This window comes from Boleophthalmus pectinirostris, unplaced genomic scaffold, assembly GCF_026225935.1.
Source record: "Boleophthalmus pectinirostris isolate CB_2022bp ecotype Guang Dong unplaced genomic scaffold, ASM2622593v1 HiC_scaffold_9, whole genome shotgun sequence".
Classification (NCBI taxonomy): Eukaryota; Metazoa; Chordata; class Actinopteri; order Gobiiformes; family Gobiidae; genus Boleophthalmus; species Boleophthalmus pectinirostris.
Window position 1 is genome coordinate 7227693 of NW_026571541.1, and position 19636 is coordinate 7247328.

Here is a 19636-nt window from a genome sequence, read left to right on the forward strand (position 1 = left end):
TTTCGGATTCCTAGACAGGCTGGCGCCACTTTGGCACCGGCCAATCAGAGAAGAGCTGTGAAGTCATGACGTCAAACCCAAGCGCTTGTCTGGGTCCCTTTTGTGGTACAACACAACAGTAAACAAAGCGGTCGAGATGGATGTAGACGAAGACAGACATTCTGTGTTTGGCGAATTTTATCAAGGGGAAAGACGTTATTGCTCTTCTTCCTACAGGATTTAGCGCATTACATATATCATGACCAAATAGCAGCAATTGGTTAAATAAAAAAAGTACCCGCCTACTATCGAGCGAACAAACCCTAATGCTGCAAGGTCAGGCAATTTCCATGAACTGAAACCTGATAATGAATCAGGCTACCGGTTCCCAGCCCTATGTGGTAATACAGGAAGTGCTCATATGGATAATTTCATCCCTGGAATTGTCAATCTCTACTCAAGCAAAGGTAAAAGGGAGCTGTTAACTTGAAAACTAACAGTATTTTGAGTTTTGGAGATGAAGGCAGACTAATAATAAAGGGTTAATAAAACATGTGTGAATGAAACAAAAGGTATGTTTTTGTGGTAACATGACTTAAAGCTCACAAGTGTCAGTTTTGTGTACTATAGGAGCTTTAATGAAACACAGATGATATATTAAAACTAAACCATTACAGAGTTCACCTGTGTTGTAGGTGCAGAGTGAGAAGAGCCCCACAGTGACCTCTGGGCCATGTCTGTGTTTGCCTCCTGTCTCTCTCTGTGTTTCTCTGTGCGTGTGTGTTTCTGTGTGTGTGTGTGTGTGTGTGTGTGTGTGTGTGTGTGTGTGCTCTCAGGCTTTAGCTCATGAACACACCACTGACTCTGCACAAAGAGATTAAATCCTGGAGCAGACGGACCGGACCAGCCCAAATCTCAACCAGGACCAAGAGAAAATCGAAAAGGTTTTGTGGTTTGTGTGGTCTCCAAATTAAAGGCGCACTATGGAACTTTTCTAAAGCACAGTCTGCATCTGGCTTGTCTCCAGGATGTTATTACTTTGCTTGAAAGTTCTGGAGTATGGTATTACATTCATAGCTCTAAGAATTGATATAACTACAGATGTTTTTATTGCTCAGAAATATTTAAATTTTTACAAGGCACCCTCCATTAGAACATGTATGCAGTGCAGCTTGAGGTTAAATGAAGAAACTGAGAAACTGCAAGGGTCAGAGAGCAGTGTGCAGTGTGGGAGGGAATGAATTCACAATAAAGTGTGCTTATTTCACGGCTTTATAAATACAGTTTAGTCTAAAAATACACACACAGTGACCCAGGGTTAGTTCTGTTTCCCAAAAATTTACACAAGATACAGACTGACACTGGCAGTCAAAAGTTTGGACACACTTTTCATTTGGTTCTTCTTTATTTCCATGGTTATTTACATTGTAGATTCTCACTGAACGTGTCAAAACTATGAATGACACATATGGAATTTTCTGATCTATGTTATACAGTCCGTGTATTGTTCGTTCATTTATTTTTTTTTACACAATAAAAACAAAAATAAGAAAATGAAAAAGAAAATACTATTTTCTTCATTATTTGTCTATAAAACCAAAATGAAAAAAGGATAACGATGAGTTTTTTGAGTTTTTGATTTTGTTTTTAAATGAATAATGGAAAAAACGGAGAACGGCCGTTGCTGGAATGCTGGAATTTTGGGTGGCATACAGACTGAACCAGGACTGAACCAAGACTAAACCGGAACTAAACTGGTCTCAGTCCTGGTCTCAGTCCTGGTCTCAGTCCTGTTCTGGTCCCGGTCTCAATCCTGGTCTGATCCCGATCTCAGTCCTGGTCTCAGTCCTAGTCTGGTCCCAGTCTCGGTCCTAATCTTGTCCTGGTCTGGTCCCGGTCTCAGTCCTGGTCTGGTCCCGGACTAAACCAGGACTAAACCAGAAGTGTCGGGATGGGCCCAGAGGCTGTCGGGTGACCAGACCAGACTGGGACCATACTGGGACTGAGACCAGGACTCAGACCGGGACTGAGACAGTTACTGAGACTAGTTTAGTCCTGGGTTAGACCTGGTTCAGTTCTGGTTTAGACCTGGTTTAGTCCTGTTTTAGTCCTGGTTCAACCCTGGGATCTGACCATATACGTCACAAAAGTCCGGCATCACAGTTTAAGTCACGGAAACGAGAAACGTCCGTTATCCATTTTTTTTAAATTATTCAATTAAACACAAAATCAGAAACTGACAAAACAAATGGTTATCCTTTTTTTTTTTTTTTTTCATTTTGGCTTTGGAGACAAACAATGAAGAAAATAGCTGTTTTTTCATTTTCTTATTTTTGGTTTTAATTTGAAAAACGAATGATCGAATGATGCACAGATTTTACCAGCTCTACTTTTCAATTACAGGTGGTTTTATAGCTCAAAAATACCTCGAAAAACAGGCATTGTGACTGTAAACGGGGTCGCCTCTCCACAGATCTGATCTGTAACATGGTCTGGTTTGATCTCCGTGAAGATAAAAAGTTTTAATGCCATACTGTGAAACATTCCAGACAAAGCAATAACATCATTAAAGCGCACAAGAGTTAATTTAATTTAATTCAATTTAGTATGCCGTTTAAGAACTAAATACAATGTACTTTATTAAACCACAAACTTTTTACGTTTAAAGATGTCTGCATGCTTTGTTAAGTCTTATATGTAGTGTTTCTTCAGTTTGCGGTGCTTGGTAAGTGCACGCAGGTCTCAGCCTTTGTTTTGTACAGACACAGACTTCTGGAGCTTGTTTGATTAAGTGTAAGACAGAGGAGCATAAGGCGGAATGACAATGTTGTTTGTGTTCTTATCAGTATGTACCATGGAGATCAGACACTCACCCATTTGGTTCTTGTTAGGGAGGTAGTAGGCATTAAGGGCCTGAGGAGGAAGGAGCCACCTGAGGAGAGAGGGAGGGAGAGAGCGACGGAGAGTAAGAGAGACAGAGAGGGGGAGGGAGACAAGAGACAGATGAGATTCCTAATGCAGAATCACAATCACAAATCACCCTCTATAACTTCTCCCCCCAAACAAAACACATTGTACCAAACCGATGTTCTTTTCGTTCTTTGGGTGAAATATTAAAAGTACTTTCTCAAACTAAAGGGGCGACACTTCCATAAGGGTAAATCACGCTTTCAGACATGTTTTAGTGTTGAAACTTTGCAGCCGATGTCGTCAACATTAACGAGAGGCTCTGCTCTGTTTGAGACTTTAATCTGAGTTTTATTTTAAGGCAATCTGATCAGAAAGTGTTGACTTAGTTGGAGCTAAAACAGATGAACTGAACTGTACTATTGAAATAGTTTCTCACACAATAATCATCATTAATATCACTCACCTTTTTGTTAAAAAATCTAACTCCTAAACAAGATCATGAACGCTGTGCTGTTTAATCCATTTAATCCATTCACAATAAAACCAATACACTTTTAAAATGTTACTTGTTAATCCACTTCTGCCTCGGGAGCTCAAATCGATGACATTTAAAATCAAATCGACAGGTAGCTCAAATCGACAGGACACTAGCCCAACGCATTGTAAGTGTACAAGTTCCTCAAGACATTTTTTTAGCAATAAGACATTTGTAATTGAATACATGCAGGTTTAATGCCACACACTGTAACATTCCTTTATTCTTCTTGGAGACAGTATGTGGCAGAACCTCTACCAGAAAAGTTTCATTGTGCATCTTTAACAAACCAGTATTAATATTATTTTAAATACTATAAATACCAAGCCTCAAAAAACATCAGACAAACAAACAATCCAGGATGAAGCTTATATAAATGCCATTTAAAAGTAATCGTCTGAGTCAGTATTGATTGCAGTGCAGTAGTGGTGTGCTTGTGTTTTGGAGAGGTTGATGCTTGTGTACGGGCCACAGTGAGATGAGTCCAGACGAGAGCTTACACACAGGACCAGGCTCTGTATTTACCTCTGCGCACACTGAGGGAGGGGCGGGAGTCTGGAGTTTGGTGATGTCAGGTTAGAGAAGAGCGTTAAGTAAAACACAGACTCATGTTATTCCAAAACCTCTCTAAATTAAAGGTGTATGTAACTTTTCTGGTGAAGGGTCAGCCACATGTTTGTCTCCATCATGATATTGTGTCCTCTCGCAGTCCATAACAAAAGAGGGTTGAATTCTGTCAACCGGACAAAGTTCAGCTTTCTTTTTTCATCTCCAGATGTTATTTCTATGCCTGGAATGATCCACAGAATGGCATTAAACCATCTGTTGCCATAGAAACAAGCACTCCAAGTTACAGGTCAGATCTCTGGTGAAGTGAGCCCAAATGTATTCTTTTTTTTTTTGCAACATAAACACCTGTAATTGAATAAATACAGGTTTAATGCTACAATGTGTAACATTCCAGTCAGAGCAATAACATCTAAATATTAACAGATACATGTCAGACCTCCTAAAAAAGTCATTTCAATTTGATTTGAATTTATGTTTCACACTCACTAGCTTCATATATCCTTTTTAAGAAGTAATAAAGCCACGGATTTCTTCACTGTGATTGGTTAAATCCACCTGTCACTCACTCAAAGCCTGACAGGGGTGGGCCAAAAGGATGTGAATGGGCAAGGCAGAACCCATGTGTGTTTGAGGATTCAAGGAACTTTGTCTCATTCTGAAAATATATCCAAATACTTTGTTTTGAATTGTTAATCACCACGGCAACGGCCCTATTTTTTCCATAATTCTGAAAGCCATGGATAGAGCTGCATTAAAGAGAAAAGCAGTGAATTAGCATGTAACCATGTCTCCAGAGCCTCCCCTAGGCGGACTTAAATGCTGGTGTTTCCAGTGTGTGGGCTGGTGATAGAATGACTAGTATCTTGTTGTCAGAGGCACAGTGTCATGGTACAGTGTAAATATGAGCAGCATGTCCCAGAGCAGTGCTCCTCAGTCTGCACGCCTCAGATAAGTGCACAGATGGATTAGCCTCAGTGCGCCTGTGTTACAGTAAATATGCACCCAAGCATGTTTTACTCCTGTCAAACATGGCGTCTTTTACAACCACTCGCACACATACTTGAGGATTCTGTCAAAAAGTGAGTAAAATGTTCTCCAAATTACATATTTGATGTGTAAAGATTTAAAAATAAACTCCTCTTCAGTGTCTGGCCAATCACATCTGATTTCAGAAGCTAAGCAGAGTTATGTCTGGTTAATCCTTTTGGATAAGAGCGCTGGACATATTAGGTGTAAACTGTTGTTGTGTCCTTAGGCAAGACACTTCACCCACATTTCCTGGCACGGTGTGTGGTGTGTGAGTGCTGGTAGTAATAATATTACTACTAATAATAATACTAATCATACTACTACTACTATTACTACTACTACTACTACTACTACTACTACTACTACTACTACTACTACTACTACTACTACTACTACTACTACTACTACTACTACTACTAATAATAATAATAATAATAATAACAATAATAATGCATCAGTTTTATATAGAGCTTTTCCGGACACTCAAAGACACTTTATAGATCATTATTCATTTCTTCATTCATTCCACCACTCACACACACACCACTTTCATACTAGACAATGTGGGTGAAGTACCTTGCCTAAGGACACAACAACCTCATTTTCCCAGTGGTCTCCCATCCGTATTACCCAGGCCTGGCCTTGTTTAGCTTCTGACATCTGGTGAGATCAGGCTTTGACAAGCTGGTGGCCACAATACACATGGTGGTCGGAGAGTTGTGATGGCACAGATAGGACAGACTCACTTCTGTTAGTCTGTCCCAGGGCAGCTGTGGCTACAGTAGTGTTTTACCACCACCGAGTGTGCAGTGAATGATTATTTTATACAACTACATTTTATTATATTATAGTAACATTATTGGTAAATGCAACAAAGCTTTACCCAGTGTTCTGTTGCAAAATCTATTCCTGTCAATAGTCTGTTTACATTTTGTCCAGCCTGATTCAGCCACAGATGAGTTAGGTTTCCAAAATGTACTTAAAGAAAGTACTGTAATTTCTGGAGTATAAGCCGCTACTTTTTTCTCACACTTTGAACCATGTGGCTTAAAATGATGCGGCTAATATATGGACGGATTCTTTGTTTGGAGACATTGTTCAATCATATTTACGATACGGTCTAGGGATTTTGGCGACAGCAGTGTGATGAACAAACTCAATGCAAAAAGACGACAAAAGCTTTCAGAGGCGATAAAAGCAGATGGTCTAGACTTGAAAACATTCTTGAAGACATGGACACCTGCAGCTTCTATTCAGGTGCGGCCTGTATATGTAGTCAAAGTAGTAATAGTCCTGAAATTACAGTACACATTTCCTATCCTCCATTATCATGTGTCAGATTTCTGAGATAATAGTGAGTAAAAATATATTATAATTGATTTATAATTTAGAATGCTGGTTGATTGACTGACACAATTTTTCAAACCCTGCATGTTTGTATCTGCATTTGTATTGTGATGTTGTGAATTGTATGTGCGGGTTTGAAATAAAATAACTAACTAACTAACTAACAATTTGAGACTTACATAGTTTTGTCCACTTCTTCATGGATCTTCTTCACTGATAACTTGATGTTGAACTTGATGCTGTTCAGGATGTTCTTAAAGTAAGTTTTCTCGTCCACATCAAACTGTGAAAACACAAAATGTAAAATACAGGAATACGCAAAGTCAAATCAATGTTAATGATGAAATCAATGTCAAGCTCATTACAAACAAACTTATAGTAAATTGCCCTAACACTGTCAACACACCATTCTGAAATATGTCTTCTGTTTCCATTTTTCTGTGACAATTTAGTTAAAAATGAAACTTCCTATCAATTAGTCAGACACATCTGGACTGAGCAGGATCTAAACTTAAGCAGATGTTTGTAAAACTTCAACAACAGACTGGAGAATCTTTTGGTTTATGATCGTGTAAATAGTGAGAACATTTCCACATTAAACATACAGTATAATCTTGTCCTAATAGTGATAATGAATGTATTTATTTTTATTACACTGTTGCTAAAGGCGCAGTTCAGTTCTTGCATGAGCCTTGAGCTGCTCCCCAGCTCCTGTGTTAACACGCCTCACACTGACACAATGAGGTTACAAGTTAATTTTACAATACTGATATTATATCTGTCTATCTATATGTCTATCCGTCTATCTGTCTATTCATGTGCAATAGTTGATCTTGTTTTATTTGTCAGTTTTATGTGTCAATATTGAAGCAAGGATGTAATTAAGAGACTCTTAACTGGCACTGGCACAGTTTGCTTGAGGCCGCCATATCCCTCACACAGGGAATGTTTCCATGACAATTGGCCCAGGCTGCTGTGGATGTGACACAGGTCTATAAGACACACCCAATAGGTGACGTAGACCTGCCATGAGTCAGCTGTAAAAGTTAGCCTGATTCATCAGCCAGTTTCACTTTGTAGAAACTGTCTGACCTCACAGCATGAAAATTTGTTCGCTCAACAGTAGGCGGGTACTTTTTTTCATTTAATCAATCGCTTTTATTTGGTCGAGACAAATGTAATGCACCGCTAACGGGGCTAACTGATATATATATTAAACTTTTCCCAAATCCTGCAGGAAGAAGGACAATAACGTCTTTCCCCTTGATACAATTCACCAAACATTCTCTTTGTTCCGACTTTAAATCCTTGATCTCGCTAATCGTTGCCAACACAGAATGTATGGCTCTTCGCTGATTGACTGGTACTGGTCACACTTCTGAGGTTTTTGCGAACCGTCTAGTGCAGGGGTCGGCAACCCAAAATGTTCAAAGAGCCATATTGGCCCAAAAAAACAAAAACCATACCTGCCTGGAGCCGCAAAAAATTAAAAGCCTTATATAAGCCTAATATGAAGGCAACATAGGCTGTCAGTATATTAAAATGACTAAGTAGGCTACAAATACAAAATGAGCATTCATGATTACACAAACCCCTTTTGCGACCCGCTCATACTCGGTGCGCCGTCTGTAGCCACTGAAATCAGGTTGTTAGTGTTTATTCCTTTGTCATTTAGGCCCCGTTTACACGTACAAGGGTATTTTTAAAAACGGAGACATTTCCCTTCGTTTGTTCACATCGTTTACACGCAAATGGTGAATTCGCCTCTGAAAACGAATCTTTCTAAAGACTCCGGTTTCACGTTTGCGTGTAAACTGAGATAAACGGAGTTTTAGGAGCTGACGCGCTGAAAGTGCGACTGACATTTACCTGTTGCTTTGACGACGATGATGGAAGTATTCAGAGCAGCAGTCGCATTTCTTCTGATCGTGCATAGGAGCACTCATAAAACAGCAGCATGTAGAACTTTGTACGCAACATCAGCCCGGAGCAAAAGCGCCAAACACGGGAGTAGTCAGCGCGAAGCCCCTCAAGACAGGGCTGGGGGTCCAGTGTTGGTCAGATGGTCCGGAGGCTTCGTCCTCCATGTCCTGGTTCCAGACGGGAGCGAGCGGTTCCGTGTCGTTTTCTGTGCGCTGGTTCTCTGCGGGCTGCTCTGGTCCTCCACGCTCGACCGCGGCTGGTTTCGAGGTGGTGCAAAGCATCCGGACAGAAGCGTGAATCCCATTTGGTTCGTTATATATTGTTCTGAGCGGTCTGTCTGCGCACGTGTTTTTGTTTTTTTTGTTTTTTCCAGGAAAAACGCTTCTCAGGTAGAGGCACTGGACACCACCCCCCGCTTCAGCTCATCTGTTTGTTCTGCTGAAACACTTTTAATGTCTTTGCATTTGCACACAGCTGATGGATCAGATCCATGACCAGAGATGAACGAGGGTTTTACCCCTAAACAAACCATATTAAAACAACAACCAAAAAAATCATTCCTTTTCCATTTTCTCTCATTTTTGAAAAAGCTCCAGGGAGCCACTAGGGGAGTGCTAAAGAGCCGCATGCGGCTCCGGATCCGTGGGTTGCCGACCCCTGGTCTAGTGTATTCCAATTCCTGACATAGTCGCTGGAGAGAAATGAATTTGAGCAGAGGCACTAGGTGGCACCAGCCTGGCTAGTCAAAAGTAGGAGTGTGAAAAAATATCAAAATATCATTATATCATATCGTTTAATGTGATGATCCAGTATTAAGCTGTATCGATATATCGCCAATAGTATTTTTTGGTTTATTTTACTAAATTATTTTGTTACAGAGCTACAGTTTGGTTGCTTATTTGGAGGAAGGAAAATCATTTATACGACACAATTGACAGTTTCATTGTTTTGATGATCAAAATTGTGCTTTTTTCATATGAACTTTGCACAAGAAGTGGTTTAACAAAGACTTTTGGTATCACAGCCATGATTTAGCCTTTATTTTTTATTGAACAGTATCGAATCATTTTGAAATATATCGTATCGTTTTGAAGTGCACTGTATCAAGATATGAATCGTATTGTGGACTATGTATCGCGATATGTATCGAATCAGCAAGTTCTTAATGATGCAAAGCCCTAAACAAAAAACTGTGCTAAAATGTGCGTGAACGAGGCATTACAAGGTTCATGCTATTTACATTTTGCCACTCGTGCGTCACTATTGGCGTGCTGCTCGTGCTCACATCACATGTCTAGCTCCACCCCCTGTGACCCGGCGTGCCAGACCCGCTTCGAAAGGTACCTCCAGTCTACTATACTACTAAATACTATTACTATCTACTAATATTATCTATCTACTTACTATCTCCTTACTACTGTGACTGCATGATGGGGCCAGTGCCTTTGCAGAGGTCTGAGCTCACTTGGGCGATTCTAGACACGTTCAGTATTTAATGAGCTCTCCCTCTCTCTTTAACTGTGCACTTAATTATTATTATTGGACAGATTCAAGCTCAGTTCATTATAAATAGTCCGTCTTGTATCCACTGCATTATATTTACTCTGTGTTAGTCCCTTTGTACAGTCTGTTTTAGCAGGAGCTGAATGCAATCAACAAGGATGCATGATAATGGCAAATAGAAAAGCACTCCCCAGATATTAAGAAAGCGAGAGAGCGCAAGGAGAGGAAACGAGAGAGGAAGGGAGAGAGAGGAGAGGAAATGGAATGGGAGAAAGAGAGACAGACAGAGAGAGGGAGGAAGGGAGAGAGACAGAAAGAGAGAGAAGACAAGGGAGAGAGAGACAAGGGAGAAAGAGAGAGACACAGACGGAGAGAGAGAGGAGAGAGAAGAGAGAGAAGAGAGAAGAGAGAGGGGAGAGAGAGAGACAGACAGTGAGGAGAGAAAGAGGAGAGAGAGACACAGAGAGAGAGAGAGAGAGGGAGAGAGAGAAGACAGAGAAGACAAGGGAGAGAGAGACACAGAGAGAGAGGGAGGAGGGAGAGAGACAGACAGAGAGAGAAGACAAAGGAGAGAGAGACAAGGAGAGAGGAGAGAGAGAGAGACAGACACAGACGGAGAGAGAGAGGGAGAGCGAGACAGAAAGAAAAGAGAGAGAAAGACAGAGAGAGAGAGAGAGAGGAGGAGGGAGAGCGAGACAGAGAGAGAAGACAAGGGAGAGAGAGAGAGAGAGACAGAGAGGGAGAGTGAGACAGAAAGAGAAGAGAGAGAGACAGACACAAAGAGAGTGGGAGGAGGGAGAGAGAAAGGGAGAGGGAAAGGAGGAGAAATAGAGAAGAAGAGCAAGAGTAAAAGTGCGGTGGGGGTGAAGGAGAAACACTGAGAGAGACAAGGTGATAGAAAAAGAGAGAGAGGGATAGAGTGAGCAACAGAGAGAGAGAGAGAGAGACAAAGACAGAGATGGGGAGAGACAGAGAAAGAGAGAGGGAGAGAGAGAGAGAGAGAGAGAGAGAGAGAGAGAGAGAGAGAGAGAGAGGCGCTACAGTGTTTGTGCTGGTCGTGTTTGGACATTAGGATGTGGCGGAGGCTGCAGACTGGACAGAGCCTCGTGTCTGTGACTCACCCCATATTCTTGATCTATGAGTTCAGGCTTGAGCAGGAAGTCTGGGTATCCAGTCATCACCATCATGTGCTTCAACTGCAGACAGAGAGAGGGACAGGAGAAGAGGGGGGAGAAAGAGAAGGGCGGAGATAGAAAGATTTGGAGATTTATAAACAAGAACTGAACAAAAATAGTGTTGTGACTCCAAATAAGTCAGCCTAAAAGTTTTTTACCATTTCGATGCATTGCCTAAATGTGGTGTGTTCGTTTTGTTGGTAACATCTATGTACAAATATATATCACGTTTTTACCTAGTACAAAGGCAGATTGTGCTTTTATTGTGTTTGTTAAAGATGTAACTATGATCCATGGTAGGGATGGGCGTGATTAGTCGACTAATCGATGACTGATCATTAAGAATTTTGTCGATTACGTTCATTTCTAATCCACAAAAAGAATGTAAGTTTCTGGGCGTCGATATGAAGCTGCGTCTGACAGCACAAACACTGGAGTTGTGGCCTCACAGTCCCACGTTTGGGCTCTGGCACCTCCTTGGAGACACTGTACCGCTCAGTGAGTGTGTTTACATGCACATCAGTGTCCCGGTTTCGTCACGGTGCATGTAAAGGCAGTATCCCTGTTACTGCAACATAAAGAGCCGTGCTAAACCCGCACACGTACGATCTTTGAAAACATCGCAACAAGCACACACACAGAACAGACTCACCATCAGCATCAACATCCTTCTGTCACAGAGAGAACACATATATTTCATTGAGTCGTGTCCTTTAGTCCGAAAAAAGCTGAACCGCATCAGTGCACAAGAGCGTTTTTTTCTTCGATTAGTTTATGCAAATTAGGCATACGGTTTTAAGTTTCATTTCTACTTGTGCAAAGCTGCATTAAACACATTATAACGTCAAACGGACTGATGTGGCTCTAGAGTGGTTATGGTTTATATGTTGTAAAGTTGAGTTTATTTATGCAGATTAATAATAGTAATAATAATGATGATACTTATTATATAAAAACGCTAATGAGTAATCGAAAATCTACTGTTAATTCTCCCGACAATCGATTAATAAAATTTCATCGAATGCCCATCCCTAATCCATGGAGATATTATTGCTTTGTGTAGAATGTTGCACAGTATGGCATTAAATTCACCAATATCCGCAGAGAGAAGCCACCAGGCCAAGTTACTGGACACATCTGGGGAAAGGTGGTCCCACTCACTGCGAGAATGCATGTTTTTCAATTTATATATGAGAAATAAAAATACTATCTATTTCTTTCTTTATTTATTTATTGTGACTGTGTTTACATGCACACTGAATTTGATGTTCAAAGATGATTAAAATGACTTGCAAATATCAAAATCACCTATAGTTTCTTCCTGATCATGGTCCCTCAGATCACTCTCTTCAGATTTGGCAGTTTTCATGTCATTTAGATCATCTTAAAGTCCAGAAATCAGACAGCAGTGGTTGGTTTGATCGATGGTTAGAGGTGACAGATCTTTCATCAGAAAAGTTACAAAGCGAACCTAAAAGCAACTGGCCGAAGAAAATGTAACTAACCTCATCCAGATTTACACCAGCGCGCTCTCAGATCCGAGGGCCAACTAAACCTCATGGGGCCTGAGATGAGACTTAAAACCAGAAGGACAGGACCTTCTCTGTAGCTGGCCCCAAACTCTGGAACGCTCTGCCCCTCAACATCCGAACAGCCCCTACAGTGGAGTGTTTTAACTCTCGTCTTAAAACCCACTTTCTCACTATTCTCTGACTTTTAACACCATGTGAGTTGGTGGTCCTCTGTGTCTTTTATTTATTTTACTTATTTGGTTTCGCTTTTATTTGCTTTTACTGGTTTTATTGTTTTTTAGAACAGTTATGACCAATTTTAGCTATTTACTTTTTTGTTGTCTTCATTTTATGATCTCTGTGCAGCACTTTGGAAACCGCTTTGTTTGTAAAATGCGCTAGAGAAATAAAGTGGATTTGTATGTGTATTTGAACTAACTAACTATAGTGTACTAGGGATGTAACGACATCCAAATCTCATGGTACGATATTATCACGATACTCATTTCATGGTATGATATTTATTGCAATATTTTGGAGTGGTTAATATATTGTACACAGGATACTTTTTGCATTTAAAATACATTGACAAGACTTAGATGTGAATAATTACTATCATAATCCCAAGAATTCAAGTAAAAAACATACTTTTCATGTTTACACTGAAATGAATCATGGGATATGGAGTTCCTTATGTTTTTTTAGCTGTTGCTACTATAAAACAATGCATTTAACCCAAGGAAATTGTAATTCGATATATTGTGACCACTCTCGATGTTATTCTGAGACTTGAACATTCTCTTTGTTCTGGTTTTCAATCCTCGATCTCGGGAATCGTTGCCAACACAGACTGTATGGCTCTTCGCTGATTGGCTGGTGCCCGAACTCGCACTTCTGGGGTTTTTGCAAATCGTCTAGTGTATTCTGATTCCTGACCCAGTCGCTGGAGAGAAATGAGGTGCCAGTTTGGCTAATCAAAAGTAGGGGTGTGCAAAAATATCAAAATACCGATATATCGTTTCGTTTAATGTGATGATACAGTATCAATATCGTGCTCTGCTGTATCGATATATCGCCAAGAGTATATTTTGGTGTATTTTACTGAATTATTTTGTTATAGAGCTACAGTTTTGTTGCTTCTTTGGAGGAAGGAAAATCGTTTATGCAACACATTTGACATTTTCACTGTTTCAATGATTAAAATTCACTTTTTTCATAAGAATTTTGCACAACAAGTGGTTTAACAAAGACTTTTGGTATCACAGCCTTTATTTTTTATTGAACCGTATCGAATCATTTTGAAATATGTATCATATCGTGGCCTATGTATCGAGTATGTACTGTTTCAGCAACTTATATTATACAACTTATATTTTGGAGTGGTTAATATAATTGTACACAGGATACTTTTTGCATTTAAAAATACATTGACAAGACTTAGATGCGAACCATTACTATCATAATCCCAAGAATTCAAGTAAAAAATGTATTTCTTCACGTTGTTTACACTGAAATGAATCATGGGATGTGTAGTTCCTTATGTTTTTTTTTGGCTGTTGCTACTATAAAACCATGCATTTAAGCAAAGGAACTTGTAATTCGATATATTGTGACCTCTCGATATTATTGTGAGACTCCTAACGATACAATATCACAATATTTCGATTGTTGTTACATTCCTATAGTGTACCTTTAAAAGCAATGAATGCATTTTGTGTACAATGTTGCTCAAAGAACGACTACAAAAGCAAGTTTCTTCTTTTGGTGAAAAGGTTTTGATAATGTAACCACCAGTGGAGCATGTCTTCACCGCACTCTACTATTCATATGAGCTTGTCTATACAACTTCACACAACCTTACACTAACAGAGTGTGTACTGTATACACTGGTATTGGACACTGCAGCGAGCCCTCCCTTCCCCCTGTACACACAAATGGACTAATCAGGCAAACCCAGTGAAATGGGATTACAGGCAAGCTCTTTATATTCAGCATGGCCCTCTTAACGGGATTATAACAGCGTATTGTAAAAGTATTAGAGGGGTATCTGACAGAGCAGCCCCGAATCACAACTGTGCAGGAGGATTTGGATTACGAGGTCTTCACTTCTCAATGTCAGACCCATCAGAGGAGCCCATCTCGCCACTCAAAATCTCCTCACAGAAAAGAAAAGTATAATTGAATCTTATTACTAATACTGATGGCTTTGGACAGATGTGCTGAAGAGGCAGAGTCACTGTAGAACACTGATTTGATTTGATATTATTCAACTTTATTTCATAGTCCCGCCTTTGACTTGGATCATACTTTTGATATAGTTCTGGTTAAAGGTGGATTGTGTAACATTTCTGGTGGAGATCTCTGTCAAATGCTTTTCTCTATATGAAAATGTTACTGCTTTGCCTGGAATGTTTCACAGTATAAATTTAAACCTTTCTATCTTCATGGAGAACAAAGCAGACCAAGTTACAGGTCAGATCTATGGAGGGGCGACCCCGCTCACAGTCAGAATGTCTATTTTTCGAAGTATTTTGAGCTATAAAACCACCTGTAGTTGAATAAATGTAAAGTAAAGCTGTTTAATGTCATACTGTGGAACATTCCAGGCAGAGCAATGACATCTCCATAGAAACAAGGAGGTGACGAACCCTCCACAGAAAATTTACACAATACACCTATGAACTATGTAAATGAAGGATTGGCTAACGGCTTGTCTCTGAGGAGATGTTACTGTTTTCCCTGCAATGTTCCAGAGTATGGCATTAAAACCAATCTATCTTGCATTCATTTCATTGTAGGTGTTTTCATTGCTCAAACTAACACAATACACTCACACGTCAACTATAACATGAAACAGTGAATAAAGACACAAGACAGTGAAACATTTGCAGATTAAAGGCATAAAAGTGTTAAAAACATGTGCAATGATCCTGTAAAATATTCTGGATGGAATTTTTAAAAGTCGACAGAGATAAAAATGAACTAAGTTTAAAAATGTGTTGAAGGTGGTTCCAGTCACTTGCTGCAGAACTGAAATGAGGAGCTGCCCAAAGCTGTGCGGGCTTTAGGAAAGACCAGGGTCATGTATCTGTTGGAGCGCAGTGTGCGTCTGGAGCTGTGGATGTGCAGTAGTGACCTGAGGTAGGATGGAGTTTTAACAGTTAAACATTTATAAATGAACAAAAACCAGGGGGTTTGTCTGCAGGTGTGGAGAGAGGGTGCAGTGATGGTGGTAAATGGTAGCCTGAGTCATCAGCTGTTTCACTTCGTGGAAACCGTCTGATCTCACAGCATTGGGATTTGTTTGCTTGATAGTAGGCAGGTACTTTTTTAATTTAACCACTCACTGCTATTTGGTCGTGACATTTGTAATGCGCCAAATCCCTTATAGTCGGGAGTCTCAAAAGCTCTAGAAAATGGGTTGAACCTGACATCGTCTGCCATACTTTTTATTTGTGTTTTTTTTGTTAACTGTGACCCTAAGGACCAATAATTGGAGGGTCTGCTCTTCCAGAAATATCGCGAAAAAAATTTGTGGCCATTTTAGTGTATATAACCTTCATTTTTTGATAGAAAATATTGAAAACTGAAATATTTCCTCAAATCCTCAGTGGGTTGGGGTAAGCTGTCTATAAATGTATTCTAGATGCAAAGAACACATGTGGTGACAACATTCAGTGAAAAAATAATTCTTAAAACACATTTCTACATGATTTTGGCTCAATTTAATGCAAAAAAAAAAAGGCGTTTTTTCACTTTTTTCCAGTATTTTCATTTTTACCTCACTGGCAATCAACTATTTCCCCAAGTTTTGACATCAGCAAATATGCCATTCTTTTCACCAAACAACAGACTCATTCCACAGAAAAAAATTATAAATATCCAACCAAAATCAATGGATCTGTGATGATTTCATTATCACCAACAGGCCCAGAACCTCAATAGAATGTTAGGCTCCTCTCAACATTCCATAAGGCACACTGGATATTTAACATGGTTGTTAATGTCCACATTATTAAACATCATGGCCTAGGCATCTTTTAAATAATAATAATAATAATAATAATAATAAAAAAATACATTGGACCTAATTACATAGGGCTTTTCTGGACACTCAAGGGTGCTCTACAAACAAATAAAAAGTAACACTGTAGAAAATGGGGGAAACAAGGGGTGAAGGGGGGGGGACAGGAGAGAAATACATTTCCTTGTGTTATTGTGTATCACATTGATTGGCGTGAAAACAAAAAATGCCCAAATATTATCTGCCCGCCCAATCTGGCAACATTGTTTTGGCAAAATCTGCTGGGGACACAGGACTCAAAACTGGGAATGTCCCGGGTAAATACGGATGTCTGGTCACCCTAGACTAGACTGTACTTAAGCTCTGTCACAAATCAAGTACAATTTAGTTTAGTTCCAAACTATATTCACATGTATCTAACCAGGACAGTCCTGATCAGATTAAGAAGGTCTTTTTCCGGAACTGTCCTGGCCCTACAGAGTTAGAGGAACCCTCCACAGGCACAGGGAGAACATGTGAATGGGGCACCGGGAGAACACGTGTCATTTCCTGGATTTACTCCAAAGTCCAGGAGAAGTCTGATGTTTGGCACTTACATTACACTGGACTCCAAACAGGGAAATCCTAAAACTCACACTAAATGTAAACACAAGTGTGAAAGCGCCCTACCTGTGGGGAAGTCTCTCAACCTCATCCAAAATCCAGATCAGATCCTACATTATGATTATGAAACATTATTTTGTTACTTCATCTAAAACCTCCCCTGCTGTCTTTTATGTCATTCACATCTCAGCCGGTCTCACAACGTCAAAGCTAGTATGTATTGTTTTTAGCCACATTTATCTTCAAGTAGTATTTTCATCTAATATTCTTGTGCAGTCTTACTCTGTAATAAACTTTTATCATGTTTTTATAGGTTTCAATCTGTCTGTTAAAGGCACTGTGCCTGATTCTTACATCTTAAAAACATGAAAAACAGAACAAGTTCATTTTAAACATTCCAAAGTTATTCCTCACTTCCCTTATGCATTCTGAACATCCTAATGATCACCACAAAGGGTTTATAAATGCTTTTCACGATTCTCAGAGATCAGCCAGAGTTTTGCTGTGAGTGAAATTTGCAGTAGGAGATGCTTATACAGTATATCTGTAATGCGGCGAAACAAGTTTTACTCAACATGGGGGGTCGAGTACAGACACACAGACGTAATGATACAAATGTTAATAAAAGAAGAATTAATGAGGGGGACTTTAAAGTTTGCTTTTTAAATTTTATTTATTTATTTTTAAGTTGCTGCTGTGCTTTCGTACTCCATAGCTGTCGACTTTACATTGGCGACTTTTTCTTTGAGAAATACATATCAGCACAGCCCCAAAGGAAAGTGGGCACAACTGCAGCTGCAGTGACCAGTGGAGCCTCGGTCAGGCAGTAAGCAGAGTAGGCCCTGTCCTGCTAACAGGCCTCCAAAAGCTAAGCTTTTATACAGCCCCCAACCAGAGCCACCAGAGCGCTCAGGGTCTGAGCTCTCCTCTGGACCCGCAGAGCCTTGAGGGGGAGAGAGTGGTCTCTCCTCTTGACCCGCAGAGTGATCGGGGGGGTATGTTTGGGGGCGTCCTCAGGTGTGGTGTCCTCAGGAATGTTGATGGACACTTGTATCTGCATGGGCTTCTTTTTGTGTTGGCTCTGGGTCTATAAAATCCATGTTAATGCTGAGGTCTGGTGGAGCAGGACTGGATAGTCTCGTGGTTTATCAGAGGCTCTGGGGGTTCTGTCTGAGCTCTCTGGTCTTTGGGTGTCACTTATTTGAATGAACCCATTGCAAACAGGATCTATATCAATGATGACGTCCACACTGGGGGCTGCAGCGACAGGCGGTGGTGGAGTCACTTCCCTGTGGTTATGTTTGAGGTCAGTGTCTCCTCCAAAGATCAGAGAGGAGCCAGGACTCTCTGTTATTGTCACAGGAGGGTGCTGCAGGTCAGGGCTGGTCTGAGGGCTCACCTGAGGCACAGTGAGCTCCTGCAGAGCAATAGTCATGGTGACGTGTGCCAGCTCACTGTACTGGCTGTCCTTCACCTCCAGGTGCTCCAGTGTAACAAAGTCGTGTGTGAGCGCGTCTCTGGGACTGATCCTAAAGTCAGGGTCTGGCTGCAGGAGTCTCTTGAGGAGGTCCATGAAGGCCTTTCTGTCTTCGGTGTTCCTCCTGGTCCTCTTGCCTGGGAGAAAGCTCACTCATAAAAGCGCTATATAAATTCTGGACATGTCCCAGTGGATCTCCTCCCCTCCTGTGCGCAGGTACTCATCTATGGTCTTAAACCTCCACTGGTTACAGCTGTTTGTGGGGATGAAGTAATGGTGGGTGACACTACCTCTCCTCAGTAGTCGTGGGCTGGCATGTCCCAGCAGGTTGAAGATGGATCTCAGATTGTTGTAGTATGAGCCCCCTTGGAAAAGAACCTGACCAAGGATACACTTCCCCAGTGTACAGCCCAGAGACCACATGTCCATGGCCTCAGACATCGGGCAGCCCAGACTGACCTCTGGTGCTCTGTACTCTAACGGCTGGATGACCTCTGTGAAGTCAATGAGCTTGACTTTGAATGGTGGGTCCTTTTGGTTGACCAGCATCACGTTGTCTGGCTTTAGGTCAGAGTGTACGATCCCAGCTCTGCCCAGGGCATCCAGAGCCACCAGGAGCTGCTGGGTGACCGGCCGAAGCTCATTTAGAGAGAGAGGGCCTCTAAGCAGATCTAGAACCTTTTTCCTCTGATGAGCCTTTACAAAACAAAAATGCCAAAGAGCTACTTATTTTAACAGTTGCAAGAAATGTAGTAAATATAAGAGCCACAGCCTTTAGATTAGGGACAGTTAGATAGATAACATATAAACCATTATTCATTATTAGTGCACAAAACTGGGCATTAATATGGAAGATTTACAATGGTAATAAATCAAATTTTACTTATTCAGCACATTATGTATTGTTCAGAAATACCTTGGTGAGTTACTAGGAATGGGAAGGAAGAAGGACAATAACGTCTTTCCCCTTGATAAAATTCACCAAACATTCTCTTTATTTCAGTTTTAAATCCTCAATTTCAGGAATCATTGCCAACACAGAATGTCTGT

At 40.6% G+C, this 19636-nt stretch overlaps 1 protein-coding gene across 1 annotated transcript in view; it reads right to left on the bottom strand.

The window, feature by feature from the left end:
* Positions 1 to 19636, bottom strand: part of LOC110167135 (endothelin-converting enzyme-like 1) — a 122192-nt gene that overhangs the window by 31449 nt on the left and 71107 nt on the right. The window contains exons 11-13 of the mRNA XM_055147794.1: positions 10918 to 10992; positions 6550 to 6653; positions 2853 to 2911 (exon numbers count right to left, since the gene is read on the bottom strand). Of these exons, the coding sequence (XP_055003769.1) occupies positions 2853 to 2911; positions 6550 to 6653; positions 10918 to 10992 (238 nt within the window). The remainder of the gene's footprint in view (positions 1 to 2852; positions 2912 to 6549; positions 6654 to 10917; positions 10993 to 19636) is intronic.